This window comes from Miniopterus natalensis, chromosome 6, assembly GCF_054644295.1.
Source record: "Miniopterus natalensis isolate mMinNat1 chromosome 6, mMinNat1.hap1, whole genome shotgun sequence".
Lineage (NCBI taxonomy): Eukaryota > Metazoa > Chordata > Mammalia > Chiroptera > Miniopteridae > Miniopterus > Miniopterus natalensis.
In genome coordinates, this window is record NC_142086.1 from 42,600,446 (window position 1) to 42,616,579 (window position 16,134).

General features: G+C 36.0%; 1 protein-coding gene across 5 annotated transcripts in view; it reads right to left on the reverse strand.

Moving 5' to 3' along the window:
* GSK3B (glycogen synthase kinase 3 beta) overlaps window positions 1-16,134 on the reverse strand; it is a 173,715-nt gene that overhangs the window by 82,674 nt on the left and 74,907 nt on the right. For all 5 annotated transcript variants that reach the window (XM_016199903.2, XM_016199905.2, XM_016199904.2 and 2 more), the window contains one exon: window positions 10,480-10,563. In XM_016199903.2, coding sequence (XP_016055389.1) covers window positions 10,480-10,563 — 84 coding nt within the window. The remainder of the gene's footprint in view (window positions 1-10,479; window positions 10,564-16,134) is intronic.

The window sequence follows — 16,134 nt, forward strand, 5'->3', positions numbered from 1 at the left end:
TTAATCAAAAGAAAATCTCTAAGAATTTGAATCTGATAAAAATTATCACATACAGGGAATATATTTATTTTGTTTTAAGATGTATTAGTAAAATGGCACTAATTTATTGTGCTTGCTTGAAATCTTTTACTGATAAAATATACAATCAAAAGACAGAAGAAAATCAGCATATGCTCAATCATTACTATTGAGTCTATTCTTTTATACCTCAGTATGCACCCACTATAGCTGGAAGTCTCTATTTTATTCTTTTCTACCTAGCATAACAACTTCAATAAGCAGTCCATGAACGAAGTGTAGAAAATAGTAAGGGGGGAGCAGGACTGGAAGGGCAGAGTAAGGAACTCAGGACACTTCCTCAGCAAAGCAAAAATTTGGTGAAATGATTTAACGGGTAAAAAGTAACTGGAAATTGCTCTAAGGGCATACAGCAAATGAAGAAACAAATCTCAGTAAGAACAGTAAGAGTCTGTGGCATTTTAGCTAAGACCCACTCCCTTACCCTACCATCCTACCTCCATGTTTGGGAAGCTCTACAGGGCACTCTGTTCCAGACAAGTGTAGCCAAGAAGGAGGACTACAGCTCCCTCTCCCCTCAACTCCCAGTCTGGCGCTGTTTTCATCCCAGAAAGGACAGGTTGTATTCCATGTTGCAAAAGATATAGTCCAGTTGGGCACAGTCAAGAGGATTGTGTCTTCCTTTCCCTACCCAATCCCCACTATTAAGTCAGGGAAGCTCTACTCCAGGTATAGAAGGCTGAGGCCCTGTAAGCCTCATTCTCAACTTGCTCATAGGAGACCAGGTCTGTCACTGCCTCTCCTCCATTGCCCACTCATAAACTGGGGGTGTTACTCTGGGAAAAGTCAGTCACTCTCAGTTCTAGTATAGGGAAACAGGGTTTCTGTCCAGAGGGAAAGGCAGGCTATGTGCTCTGCTAAAAGAGATTGACCCACAGTAGGGAGAAATTCATACCTCTGGGCATTGTCTAAAAACAATGGGGAACTTTGTGGAGAGCAATTTAAGAGAAGGCAGGTAGGTGTATTACACAAGCAAACAGGCAAGGCACCAGAAGTTTAATACAGAGAACCAAGGAAAGAGCCAAAAAGAGCCTACCTGGGATCAAGGTAATCTCTGAAGGTTAATAAAGATGTGCACAGATGCTAGCTAGGCTGAGCAGAATGTGGGAGAGACTTCTATCATTCCCTAAATTGATACATCGACGAACAGCAGAAGCGTCTCTGGCAAAAAGGGCTTACAAGCCACCTCTGACCTACAGAAACTGAACAATAAGCTACTCTGACCCATGAGTAGCTCCCAGAAAATAAAATCACATTTATCCCTGACAGTCAGAAAGACTGTGAATGCCCAAAGCTACACCCTCTCAGGAGCAATACGATGGGAAATTCTAAGGTACTAGAGTCCCTTGTTCAACATGTGGCAAATAAATATGAACTCTCTCAACTATGACAGCATCATCTAAGCCACGCACATCCAGTGGTAAAGGATAAGAAGATAACTAGCTAAGGGAACTTTAAGTACAACCTGTGAACAGTAAGTGACATTAAAAAGATCCGAGCCCTGGCCAGTGTGGCTCAGTGATTAGAGAGTTGGCGCCTGTGCATGGGTCCGATTTCTGGTCAAGGGTACCTACATGGGTTATAGGTTTGCTTCCCAGTCCTGGTAGGGTTGAGTTCGGGAGGCAACCAATCAATGTCTCTGTCTCTCTGTCTGTCTCTCTTCTCCTATCCCTTCCTCTTTCCCTTCTACTCTCTCTACAAATCAATAGGAAAAAATCCTTAAATCAATAACTTTAACTTCTATCTTAAATATTCAGAAACCTAAGCATATACGTTCTTTTTTACAGGCAAAAGGAAAGAAACCATTATTTGTACAGTTGATCCTGGAAAATATATGGAGTTTGTATGATGCTGTCTTTTAAATGCTGTCTTTTAAAGGTTAATAATTAGACGGGAGGAGAAAAAGAACAAAATAAACCCATAGCAAGCTGCAAGAAGGAAATAATAAAGACTAGAACAGAAATAAATTAATTAAAGAATAGAAAAGCAATTGGGGGGTCAATAAAACCAAAATTTGGTTCACTGAGGGGGGGAGATCAACCAAACTAACAAACCTTTAATTAGACCAAAAAAGAAAGAAGAGAGAAATAAAGAGAAAAAGAAGACTCACATTATCAAAACCAGTAATGAGAGAACATCACCACTCGCCTTACAAGAATAAAAAGAATTTTAAGGGGAAAAATATGAATAACCTTATACTAATAAGATAATTTAGATGAAATGAACAAATGACCAAAATGGACAAAAGAACTAGAACATCTAAATACACCTAGTAGAAGTAAAGAAACTGAATTAGTAATTTGAAAACCTCCCATAAAGAGTGCCCAGCTATGGCGAAATCTACCAAACTTTCAAAGAAGTATGAATACCAATTCTTCACAAAACCTTAAAAACACTGAAGAGGAAAATACTTTCCAACTCATTCTATGAGGCCAGTATTACCCTGGTACTAAAATCAGACAGCTATTGGGAAATGGGTTGGGAGTGGGAAACATGACGAATCAATATTCCTTATGAATACAGAAGCAAAAATCCTCTAAGAAAATACAGTACAGCAACATATAAAAATGATTATATACCATGACCAAAAGACATTAATTCCAGAAATGCAAAGTAAGCTTAGCATTCAAAAAATTAATGTAAAACACCTTAACAGAATAAACACGATCATTTCAACAGATGAAAAAAAGCATTTGACAAAAATCCAACAAACCTTTCATGATGAAAATGCTCAACAAACTAGAAGTACAAAGGGAACTTCTCTTCTATTGATAGATGACATTGATAGATAATATCTACCAACTTACACCATACGCAAAAGTAAATTCAAAATGGATAAAAGACTTAAATGTAAGACATGAAACCATAAAAATCCTAGAGGAAAACATAGGCAGCAAAATCTCAGACATCTCTGGTAGCAATATGTTTGCTTATACATCTCCTAGGGCAAGAGAAACTAAGGAGAAAATAAACAAATGGGACTGTATCAAAATAAAAAGCTTCTGCACAGCAAAAGAACCCATCAATGATAGATAATATCCACAACATAATACTTAGAAATAAAAAATTAAATACCCCCCCCAATAAGAAAAAGACAAGGATGTCTGCTTTAATCTCTTCTCAACATTGTACTGAACGTTCTAGCCAAGGTAGTAGCAAAACAAATAAAAGGAATCCAAGACATTGTATTTTGATAAAACATTCAATTTGTCAAGACACAGCTATTACATACATATATATACATCAAACTACACAGTCCCAAATATATGGAGAAAATGATAGGACTGAAGGAAGAAATAGACAATATTACAATAATAGCTGGAGACTTGAGAACAACATTTTCAATAATAGAGAGAATAGCTAGACAGAACAATAAAGAAACAGAGGAATTGAACAACATTATAAACCAGTTAGACGTAACAGATATATACAGAACACTCTATTCCAAAACAGAATACACATTTTTCTCAAAAGCACATGGCATCTTATCTGGGTAGTCCATATTTAGTCCACAAAACAAATTTCAATATATTTGAAAAGTCTGAAATCACATGAATTATCTTCTCCAACCACAATAGAAATCAGAAATCAATAACAAAAAGAAAACAAAACAAAAAATATAATAATCACATGTTTAGAAATTAAACAACACACCATAAGTAACCAACAGGTCAAAGAGGAAATTAAACAACATACTCTTGAACAAAAAAAAATTTTAGAAAATACTTGAGATAAATGAAAACAAAATTCAATATACCAAAACTTATGGGAGGCAGTGGAGGCAACACTCAGATGGAAACCACTGCTGTAATGCCTACATTAAAAGATCTCAAATCAATATCCTAACTTTACACCCTGAAAAACTAGAAATAGAGGAAACAAAGTTAGCAGAGGAAGGAAATAATAAAGATTAGACCAGGGATAAAGAAAATGGAAAACAGGAAAAAAACAATAGATTTAGGAAAAATCAAAAGCTGGTTCTTTGAAAAGATAAACAAATCCATAAACTTTTTACTAGACTGGCAAAGAAAAAAAAGAAGACATAAATAACTAAAATCACAAATGAAAATGAGGATATTTTCATTACAGAAATAAAAACAAGGTTAACAATACCATAAACAACTGTGTGTCAACAAATCAGATAACCTAAAAGAAATCTATACATTCCTAGAAATATACTAATTACTATACTGACTTAAAATGAAATACAAAATCTCAACAAACCTATATAACAAGTAGAGATTATATCAGTAATCAAAAACTTCCCAGAAAGTAAAATCCAGGACTAGAAGGTTTCAATTATAAATTCTAAGATTTTTTCCCCTAAAAATTTTAAAAAATACATCTTTTTTGATTTCAGAGAAAGGAAGGGAGAGGGAGAAAGAGAGAGAGATTGAGAGAGAGAGAGAGAGAGAGAGAGAGAGAGAGAGAGAAACAGCAATGATGAGGGTCATTCATCAGCTGCCTCCCGCACGTCCTCCACTGAGGATCAACCCTGCAACCCGGGCATGTGCCCTGACTGGGAACTGAACCTCAATCTGCTGGATCACAGGTCAATGCTCAATTGCTGAGCCACGCTGGGGGGGCATAAATTCTAACACTTAAAAAAGAATTAACAACAATCCTCTTAAAAAAAAAAAAAAAAAAGAGAGAAGAGAAGAGTATGAGTAAAGTATTTTGATTATGGCCTGGCATATAGTAAGCACCATATAAATTTTGGCTATGATTATTACTGCTACTACTATTATCATACAGCAAAAGGCTATTTACTCTCTTAAAGTTCTCCAAAGAACTGTACAACCTCTCCTTGTTTGGCAATCATTACTAAGATTTTTTTAATATTACATTTCTAACACACTGCTTCCGGAGAAATTTATATTCTAGGCCAAATAGATAGCATACTATTTAGACTCGAAACAGTGTGCCTAGAGATGACTCCTAACTTTGCCACTCAGAAGCTGCATGACTCTGAGGTAACTTATTTAACTGTGATTGCCTCAGTTTCTTCTATAAAATGGGGATAATAACAGTACCCATTCTTCACTGGGTTGCTGTGAGATTTAAGTGAGTTATAAAGTACATGTACAGGGCTTAGAGTAGTATTTGTCACATACCAAGAGCAAGATATATTTGCTATTACTAAATAACAATCTGCAAAGTATGTAGTAAATGAATGTTTAAGTGTTAATTATATGCCAGGTGCTATGATAAACATTTTTTACATGTAAAAACTTATATGCCAGGTGCTATTATTACATTTTTTCCTTATAAAATCCCTACTGTACAGATGAGAAGGGGAAAAGGCTTACAAAGGTAAATATCCTGCCCAGACATACTGCTATCAAGTGGCAGAACTGGGATGTAAACCCAAATATTTCTAGCTACAAAGCCAGTGCTCTTTACTTTCCAGAACAGATTCACTCCTACCCTTTCCTTTCCAGGACTAGCTGGCAAACAGGCATAAATACTGCATTCTTATCCCTGATCCCAGAGCAGTGGTATAATCTTCCCCTTTGCACACAGCCCTCCCCACAATTACCACCAATAAAATAAAGCTGATAGGAGGAATCAAATCAATTTGCCATCCTTGCTATTTAAACTGTCTAATATAGGTACAGGGAGAGCTTTATTTAAGGAAGGCTACCTCTTTATTATTCAAGTAATCAACCTATGATGAACCATAGGAAAAATATTACTACATAAGGTGACCTAAAGAAAATTTTCTTAAAGAAGACTATTAATTGGTTTACATAAAATTTAAGAATCCTGTAAAGGCACAATGTGGTTTAGATACTACGTACATCCTTCAGAGGCCTGGGGTTCTACAGAGGTGAGCAACTCAAGAAAGGCAAAGTCAGCTGGTGCCGCGCCCCAGTTTCAACTTGAGCAACTTTGCTTTTTATCTTTTCTATCTATAGAACAGGGGGTTCTTTATAAAATTTCATTAAGGGGAATGGGGCTTCTACTGCCAAATATCAATAGTGGGGGGGAAACTATTCTATACGATACTTAGAATTCATAAAAGTATTATAAGCCCAGTCTTTCAAAACATTGAAAAATCCAATTTTTCTCTGATTAAGGAGAAAGAATGTTACTACTCTGTATGTACTAATCAGTTAGTAAAATCTATTGGGTAACCTAGAGTATACTAATCGACTACATGGTGCCTTAGTTACTATAGCAAACAGAAATGATTCCAACCAGCAGACTAAGGCTAATTAGGTCACACTTTAGTCTCTGTCCTGACTTAATTCCTCCTCCTTCTAGTTTTACTGTCTACTCCCCTTCCCCCAAGTATAGGCTAAAAGCTGATTATTTATAATCCCTAAAGAAAAAGTCTTTAAAATGGCAGGGTGGAAGGTAGCCGAAATAGATATAACCATTCAAATTATGGTCAGTGGAAATATTTTCCAAATATTAGAGCAATCCTACTTTAATTTCATCCAAGGCTACAATGTACTTATGGACAAAAATTATGATGAGGCCCTGGGATAGTTTAGCTACAATTCTAAAATTAAAAATAGCAATGGGAGAACCGTTAAGAGTATTATGTAGTACAACTACTCAATGTAATATAAGATAACCAATAACTACAAATACTATGAGGCAACAAGGGAAAGATTTTGAGATCATGGGTCTTTAATAAGTTTATAAATAATTATTCCTAGAACTATGTAAAACATGTACATACGAAATGCGTAGAACTGAAGTGAAAAGTCAGGATAGTGAGTGCAAATTTTTCTTCCTTAAATTTTTTTTAAAAAAAGGTAGTAGTAGAGGCTCAGAGAGAAGAGATACCAAGGAAGAGAATGAGGAAGGCTCAGGACAGATGAGAACCCACACAAAGATTTAGAAAGGATTAGATATTCAAAGAAAGTGAAATGGGTAGAATCCCAACAAAAGAGGGGTATAGAAACCCAGAGAAAAAGGTTGAAAGATCCATACAAGAAATAGCCAACAGAGAGGGGGATGGAGTAGGGGAGAGAGTGAGAGAGACAGAAACACAGCCAGGCAGCCATACACCAGAGTTAACAGGGAGGGGAAAAATCTGAGGGGTGACATAGATGAAGAGAGAGTGACAGGCACCCAGAGACAGAAAGATAGAGATCCAGAGCCAAAAGCGAAAGAGGCAGAAAACCAGAAAGTACACAGAGACAGAAGAGAAAGGAGAGACAAGGCTTAGAAAAAGAGGTAGAAAATGACAGAAAGAAAGAGTGGTGGTGGTGGTGGTGGTGGTGACGACGACGACGACGACGACGACGACGACGACGACAGGATTAAAAAATATACCCATATACATTTGAACTCATCCATGGAACCTAAACAAGTCTATCATCCCTATAATCCTGAAATACTGAAATCCTTCTTTTCTTTCTTGTCCTCACAATGCCCTCAGCTCAATCCCCTAATCGCATTCTCAAGCCCCCTTTAGGCTCATGTTCTTACCATTAATCTCCTGCCCAGAGATTCCCCTGAGCTTTCTGAAACCCCCAAAAGAAACTCTTCATGGAGTTTCAAACCCCAGTCTCTTCATAGAGGGTTCTTTTTACTGCCTTGCCATTGACAAAACCTGGATCCCACCCAAAGGCACTGGCTTCCTTGCAGCACTCTCAAATGAAGATTGTTCTCACCTTTGACATATTCTAGGACCAGAAGGCAATACTGGCAAACTGCTGGCTCTTCGCTGGCCTCAAAGAGAAGTATCTCCTTCTCTTTCCTTCCCAAACTTCTAAGAGCTCTACCACATGGCTACACATCCTATCTACCCAACCTATATGTCGTCCCTCCATATAGTCATACATGCACCTGCCTACTGGGCATCTATATTTGCATGTCTCAGAGGCATCTCAAACTATTATTTCCTCCCCAAAAACTCTTCTAATATATATACACAGACAATACATAATGCTTCTGTTAGTAAAATGCCTCCCTAATACAGGACTGCCACATTCAGAGAAAAATTATCTTTAAGGATTTGTAAGAATTTCATAAGAAATTAGATCCCTTTCTAAATAGCAGTTCTGAGTTCGCCCTCAGTAACCTACTCTTGGAGAGTTAGACCTAATAATAACAAACCTGAGCCCTCAACCCTAGAGCAGAAACCATTTCATGTTAGTTTACTAGCTGGTCTCTTGAGTGACATGCTGGTGGTCCTGCAAGAACAATTCAGAAGAAAGGAAGTGGAGAGCATGAGTAGGCCAAGAAGAAATTATCCTTTTGGTAGCTGGAATAATATGAGAGGTCCCTGAATCTGTGTATTTCTGCATATCTTCAGAAAATCTTCTTTTCTTTGACAAGGATCATTATTTTCAGCAATAATCACAACTTTTCTTTCTTTCTGGTTTTTTAATGGAGCTATCCAAAATTAAGAGGGGTTTTTTTCACTTTGGAAAATTTACAGTGCTCAAGAGAAAGTTCTGAGATAAATAAAATATTGGAAAGTATATTTCTTTTTTATAATAGTCAAAGGTTCTTTGTCCTCTGGTTAATCTCCCTTAATCACTTCTCAATTGCTCTTTATCTACAAGACTACTTAAGATAAATAAGGAGCTCTCATAGCAGCAGGGAGGAAAATCATCCTCTGGGATACAGATAACGGTCAGCCACTGTCACTCCCAAGGCAGGATTAAGTGACAGACAGCGAGGGCAGATTGTGATGGGGCCTTCCACCAAACCAAAACCAGACAGATAAGCTTTAGGTACCATCACAAATACAGCCTTACATTCAAAAGTTTTATATTCTTCCCTTTATCTTTATAAGAGTTAAATGAGGTAATATTTGTAAAGCACTAAAGCAGTACCTGTCACATAAGGAAAGCAATATAAATTAAGTAGTCAAGAGAAAATGTTTAGGGGCTTTGTAAGGTGACCTTTGCAAATGAATCTGCATGCAATCCAGTGGTTCATGGAACAAATAATTCTGACATTTACTTTCCCCTCTGGGGTATTATAATGTCTAGCATCTAATATCAAAAAACCATGAGGATGCAAAATTCCATTGTGAATACTGTGAACATAACAGATGCTCCATAATTTTATTTGGGAAGGGACAGGAAAAAGTGAAGACATGCCAAAACAAATAAAATTAAAGAAGTAACAGGCAGTTTGCTGTAAAAAAAAGCATGAATAAAGTAAATGGCTTTAAAAAAAAAAAAAAGAAAAAAAAAGAGCTCAAATACTAATGAGGATTTATAGTCCCTAATACAAGCAGAGGCAATCATTTAAATTTAAAGGCAGAAGTGCACCTGAAAAACAAGTCACTAAAGAACCAATTTGGTTGTTAAAATACTAGCGAGCACGATCTCAATCTCTCTCTCATACACCAATTACATATCTGTAGACATGTATATCACAATTCTGGCTTAAGATATAGGTACCTTGCCATACTACAGGCTCTATCATGAAGAAAAAAAAAATTTTTCTAAGGAAATAACTGAAATAAAATTTAATGGAAAATAATTAAACACAGGTACATTGGGAAATAGGTATGTGAAATAAAAAGAACACTGGGCTAGAAATCAAGACGCATTATGGATCTAAGGACTTTAGATAGTATATGCATGGTATCCAAGGTCCAAAATATCAAATGAACTTATCCAAAGTCATATTTATTTGGCCAAAAAGATTAAGTGATTTGTTACTTGTCCTGCTCCCTCACCACAAACCAGAGAAGAAAAAAAATGTAAGAAAACATTGAATCTGGAAATAAGGGACAGTGAATAGAAAGAAAACAACCAAAGTAAAATAGAAGAAACTGATTTTCTACGCTGCAAACTCCAGTGAGTACAATGACATTAGTTATTATATCTTCTGAAGAGAAAGACCAAGGGGAAGGGGAAGAAGAGGATTCGCAGTACAAAGTCTTCCTAATTATCCTTTGTTTTCACAGAATTAAGTGTGATCATAAACTCTGACCACTTACAACAAGCTCTGAAATATTATATATTTTTCAATTTTTTTCTAGCCAAGGATAGGCTAAACTTGCCTCCCAATGTTTAAGTATCATTCTGGTCCTACCAAAGTCCTCCTCCTTCCTCCCTTCCCCTCCAATACATCAGTGTAACAAAATGACATCATCTTCCTCCCTCCAATAAACAGGTGAACTAACATGGGGCTCCAGAAGCACACAAAGATCATAAAAGGTTCAAAAATATATTTGCTTTAGAACTGAAGATAGAGGTTTAAAAAAAAGAACGAAATTCAAAAAAATTCATTCCTTTCATTAACATTTCCTGATCATAAGAATCAATGATCATATCTTGAGCTCAGAATCACTAGTGCTTGTGTTTTGAAATTCTTCCACTCAATCAGCAAAACTGGTTTACTTGGGTAAGGGGGATTATTTCTAGAAGAATAACAAGTCTATCACAATATTCAGTACACATTTTCTGCAAGACCTACCTTCTCACCACTTGAGTAGAAGAAATAACGCAATCGGACTATGTTACAGTGATCTAGCTTTCTCATGATTTGGAGCTCTCGGTTCTGAAAAGGAAACACAAAAAATATTTTTTAAAGGATAACTGCTATTCATCATATTGACTAATGTTTCTGAAATAACATTAAATATTCAAACAGCAGGCTATATGTTACTAAAAAGTATGGTCTATAGATCAGTGCTGTCCATGAACTATTTACTACTGCTCTGCAAATCAAATTGAAATTAAGTGTTTAGAATATTTGATAGCAATTTGACAGAATAACTTTATATCAATGAATCATAATAAAAAGTGGGGCCTAGCCTGGCCGGGTGTGGCTCAGCAGTTGAGCATCGACCTAGGATCCAGGCAATCAGGGTTCGATTCCTGGTCAGGGCACATGCCCGGGTTGCGGGTTGCAGCCAATCAATGACTCTCTCATCACTGATGTTTCTATCTCTCTCTCTCCCTCTCCTTTCCTTTCTCTGAAATCAATAAAGATATATTTGGGGGAAAAAAAAAAGGTGGGGCCTATATTTTGTATTTCTTAAAATTTCACTTTTGTAGTAATTCATTTGTGTAGTATTTTACAAAAATATCAGCCCTCAATGAATTGGAAATTTTTAAAACTACTTTATCACAAAAAGCTTTAGAGGCACTGGTCTAGAGTATATAAGAGATATCTGAAATGAGCTATTACTGCTATAATTTTTAAAACTATAATAAGAATCAAACATCACATCAAATAAATTTGTGTGCAAAGAAAATTCTTACAACCCCTACTATTTTCTAAGATACAGTGAAAAATCTGAGAATTAACCCCATTAAAAGGGCTTAGTTGCTAAGTTTTAGGGAGTTAAAATATAGTATTCTAGAAACTGAACAGTACTGATAAATTTATAGACCACACAAATAATTTTCCCTTTGGGAGGTTTCAAGGGTATGATCATTCTTCATGGAAAGAAAACATTAAATAATATGATGACCTCCTAACATCATAAATTTTGCTGTAATAAATTTGAAGAGTATATATTAACAAAGAAGATAAAGTCCAACAATATACTTGGGCTGTCAGAAACCAGTTAATAAAGGCTAAATTACATAACAGAAAAAGAGCACCAAAGTACCAGCGATGTAGACAGAAAATATATAATTTCAGTTAAAATAAAGATTTAGAAGGGCTAGAAAACATAAAATATATGCCTGGGAATCTGGAAGGAAAATGCTATTATGGTTAGAAAAAAAAGTCAAAAAAAGTGGAGTGGGGGTTGCATAGATGACGAGCCAAATAAGCAGAACTGTCCTAGAGGAGAGTGGGCTCCAGTTCTAACTTAGAAGGTGGTAGTGGAAAGAAATGAATGTCTTCCTCCTCTAGAAACATCTAGTAAACTGTATTCTGAATGGTCTCTCAGGGAAACAGGAAACTCAAGAGGACTCTTGTCCCTTTAAACTGACCATGAGAGCTGGGCTTATGTATACAGTGATATTTAAAACTCATTTATAAGACATCAATCATTCATTCCATTACCTGTTATAAAATGACTATGGCTGAAGCAATAAACAAACTTAGTACAGTATAATTGCTTTAACAAAGATAATAACTAAAGTGAGACTCTTTTGACTGTTTCATAGGACATGGAAAACTTTACCAATTTCAAAATTGTGTCCATTTCCATTCCAAATGGAAGCACTGCAATAATAGGAAACTCCTAATGTAAATGCCTAGAGGTGGGTTTAGCATATTCAAAAAGTAGCTTGAAGGACAATGGAGCAAGCTAAGTAAAGGGAGAGAGGTGGGAGACAAGTTCAGAAAAGTAGGCCGGGGGTATGTCATATAAACCTGTAAATCATGGTAAGAAATTAAATTTCACACTAAATGTAAAAAAAGGCCAATGACGTTTTGATCAGGAAAATAACATAATCTGATATATCTTTTTAAAAGATCATTCTAAAAATTGAAGAGAATAAATTTGAGGAAGAGAATGAATCATGAGTTCTATTTTCTACCTATTAAGTTTGAAATCCTGATTAGGTATCCAAGAGAAAAATACTGAGAACCAATAGTAGAAGTTGGGGCTGGAAATAGGCATCGGGGGGCCATCTGTACTTTGGGGACTTTAAAGCAAGGGTATATCTATCACCTAGGAAATAAGTTAGACACATACACACATAAAAAAGAATTCATAGGTATAAAAAGGAGTGTATCACATGGTAGTCAATGAAGTAGAATGAAAAACAGAACATGTTATCTTAGAAGCCAAGTAAAAAAAAAGTTTTCAGAAAAGGAGAGTAACCATTTACTATGTCAAAAGCTGCTTAAAGTTTAAGGTGAAAGCAGAAAACTGATTTGGATATGGCAAATGCAGGATGCTAGTGTATCTTGTAAGTGATTTCGGTAGAATGGTTGTAACAAAAGCCTGACTAGAGTGATTTAAAGTGTGACTGGGAGACAGGCAGAAGGACTAAGAAGTTACAAAGTTCAAAAAGAGGAGAGATTTCCAGCTATAGTGGAATGAAGAGATGTCCCCCCAAACACCTATAAAAAGGACTACAGTGTAGAAAGCAACCATTTCAGAGCTCTGGAAATCGTCCCAATGCAATGAGTCGAGAAGCATTTATGCATGAAAAGTTGCTAGATACTGGAGTTAGGACAGTGGGCACCAGTGGCCTTCTTGCCAAGAAATATTAGCATCCCCCACTATCACCACCCAGTTCAGTCAGGTAGTAGTTTTACCAGGGCAGGGTTGCCATGAAAACCAGGAATTATGCTTCTGGAGGGGGCTACCATTATTTAAAACAGAAAGCAAAAACCCATTTATAGTGGCAATGGTAGTAAAAATAGCAAATCTGACAGGAAACAAAGTGAAAAAAGTCCACAGCTTTGCTACCCTGAGGAGAGAGTCTCAGCTGGGGAAAATGACAGACTGGCAGAACATTAAGAAATTTAACAGGGAGATCCTGGAAATAAGAGAGGCATAAACTCTCCACATATCCCTGGCTCAGAGGCTATACACACATGCAGAGAAGACCTAAGAGGGCCTCAAAGAAAGCAAAGGCCAACTTAAAAACTACTGGAATTTTGAAGGTATTCTGCAATGCATGTACAGAATCACCAAAAAAAGATGGAAGCTTTATAAACTCAAGATGTTCAAACACAATCTCTAACCACTACTTGGCTGACCGCTAAGCTATGCAGACTAAAGAGTCAACCCTAAGGGCCCAGTCGGGCGTGGCTCAGCGGTTGAGCATCAACCTGGGATCCAGGGGATCGCCATTCGATTCTGGTTAGGGCACGTGCCCAGGTTTCGGGCTCGGTCCCCAGCAGGGGTTGTGCAGGAGGCAGCCGATCGATGACTCTCATTGATGTTTCTATCTCTCTCTCTACCTGTCCTTTCCTCTCTCTGAAAAAAATCACTAAAGATATATTTAAAAAAAAAAGAGTCAACCCTAAGAAATCAGGCCAAGAAATGAAAATTAGAATAAAAAATTTAACACAGAATTCAGGGTCTTTGAACTATGGAGGAGAAAGATTCTATAGATTAGATACAGGTAAATAACAAAAATAAAGTAAAACCCCAAAACAATAACCTCCAGGAGGATTAAAAAAAAAAAAATCAGAATCCAGAATTGCTACATTATTTAAAAGGTCCAACTGACAAAAAAAAAAAAAAAAAAAAGAATGGTGAGACATGCAAACAGCAGGAAAAGACCTATAAGCAGGTTGTTTTGTTTTATTTCTTTAAAGAAGTCAATAGTAACTGACTCTGGCAGACACAACTGTTGGACTTGGCAGACAAGAATACAAAGCAGACATTAGGTTCAAAGTACATAAAAACTGCAAAACTCCTACAGAAAACATAAGAGGTAAGTTTCTTGAATAGTCTTGACAATGACTTTTTAGATTTGATACCAAAAGCAAAGGTGTCAAAAGCAAAAATAAAGTGAGGCACCATCAAATTTAAAAGCTTTTGCATATCAAAGAAAACCATCAACAAAGTGAAAAAGCAACCTACTGAATGAGAGAAAATATTTGCAAATCATGTATGATAAGGGGTTAATATACAAAACATATAAAGAATTTGTAAAACTTTAATAGAAAAAAAAAATCCCCAAACCCAAAAACAAGCCACTTAAAAAAATGGGAAAGGGCACTGAACACTTTTCCAAAGAACACATACAAATGTCCAACATGTACATGAAAAAGTGCTGAACATCACTAATGATCAGTGAACTGCCAATAAAAATCACAATGAGAGAGCACATCATACCTGTTACAATGGCTATCATCAAAAAGACAAGAGATAACATGTTGGCAAGGATGTAGAGAAAGGAGAATCCTTGTGCATTGTTAGCAGGAATGTAAATTGTAGCTGCTATTATAGAAAACAGTATGAAGATTCCACAAAATATTAAAACCAGAACTACCAAATGATCTAGCAATGACACTTCTGGATGTATATATAGAAGAAATGAAATCACTTTCTTGAAGAGGTACTTTTGTACTCTCATATTCACTGCAGCATTATTCACAATCGCCAAGACATGAAAACAACTAAGTGCCCACTGACAGATGAATGGATGAACCACCTGTGATGTGATGTGATGTATGTGTGGTGTAATGTGCTGTGCTGCTTAATGACAGGAATACATTCTGAGAAATATAGTTAGGTGCTTTTGTCATTGTGGAAACTATGATCATAAAGTTTACTTACATAAACCTAGATGATAGTGCCCACTACTGTAATTGTATGTACTATACTGTACTTTTACATGAATGGCAAAGCAATAAGTTTGTTTATACCACAAGCACTTGAGTAATGCACTGTGCTGCAACATCACTAGAAATTTTTCAGCTCCATTGTAATTTTATGGTTTGGTACCACGATTAGATAGATAGATTAGATAGATAGATAGATAGATTAGATAGATTAGATGATGATGATAGATAGATAGATAGATAGATAGATAGATAGACAGACAGACAGATAGATAGATCTACCATATATATATATATATATATGGTACCTCACTGACCAGAAAGTCATTATATGGCATGTAACATTATGTACATGTGTGTATGTGTGTGTGTATGAATATTATTCAGCCATGAGAATAAAGGACATCCTGCCATTTGCAACAATATGGATGGAACTTGAAGGCATTACACTAAGTAAAATAAGTCAGACAAAGAAAGACAAATATTTATGATATCACTTCTCTGTTGAATCTAAGAAAGCTGAACTCATACAAACAAACAAGAAGGACTGTTACCAGGGGCTGAGGGTGGGAGGGAAGGGAAGACGGTGGTGACAGAGGACACACTTCTAGTTATAACATGAATAAATTCTGAGGATCTCATATACAGTATGCTGTATTGTATATTTAAAATTGCTAAAAGAATGGGTTTTAAATGTTTTCACCACAAAAAAGAAAGGGTAATTGTAAGATATGACATGTTAGCTAATGCTATGGTGGTAATCATTTTGCAATATACAAGCACATAAAATCAATATGATGTATATGTTAAACTTATACAATATTATATGCCAGTTAAATTACTATTTTTTAAAAAATATAGAATAAATATAAACATAATTATGTTCAAAGACTTAAAAGAAATCCTGTTAAAAATTAAAAG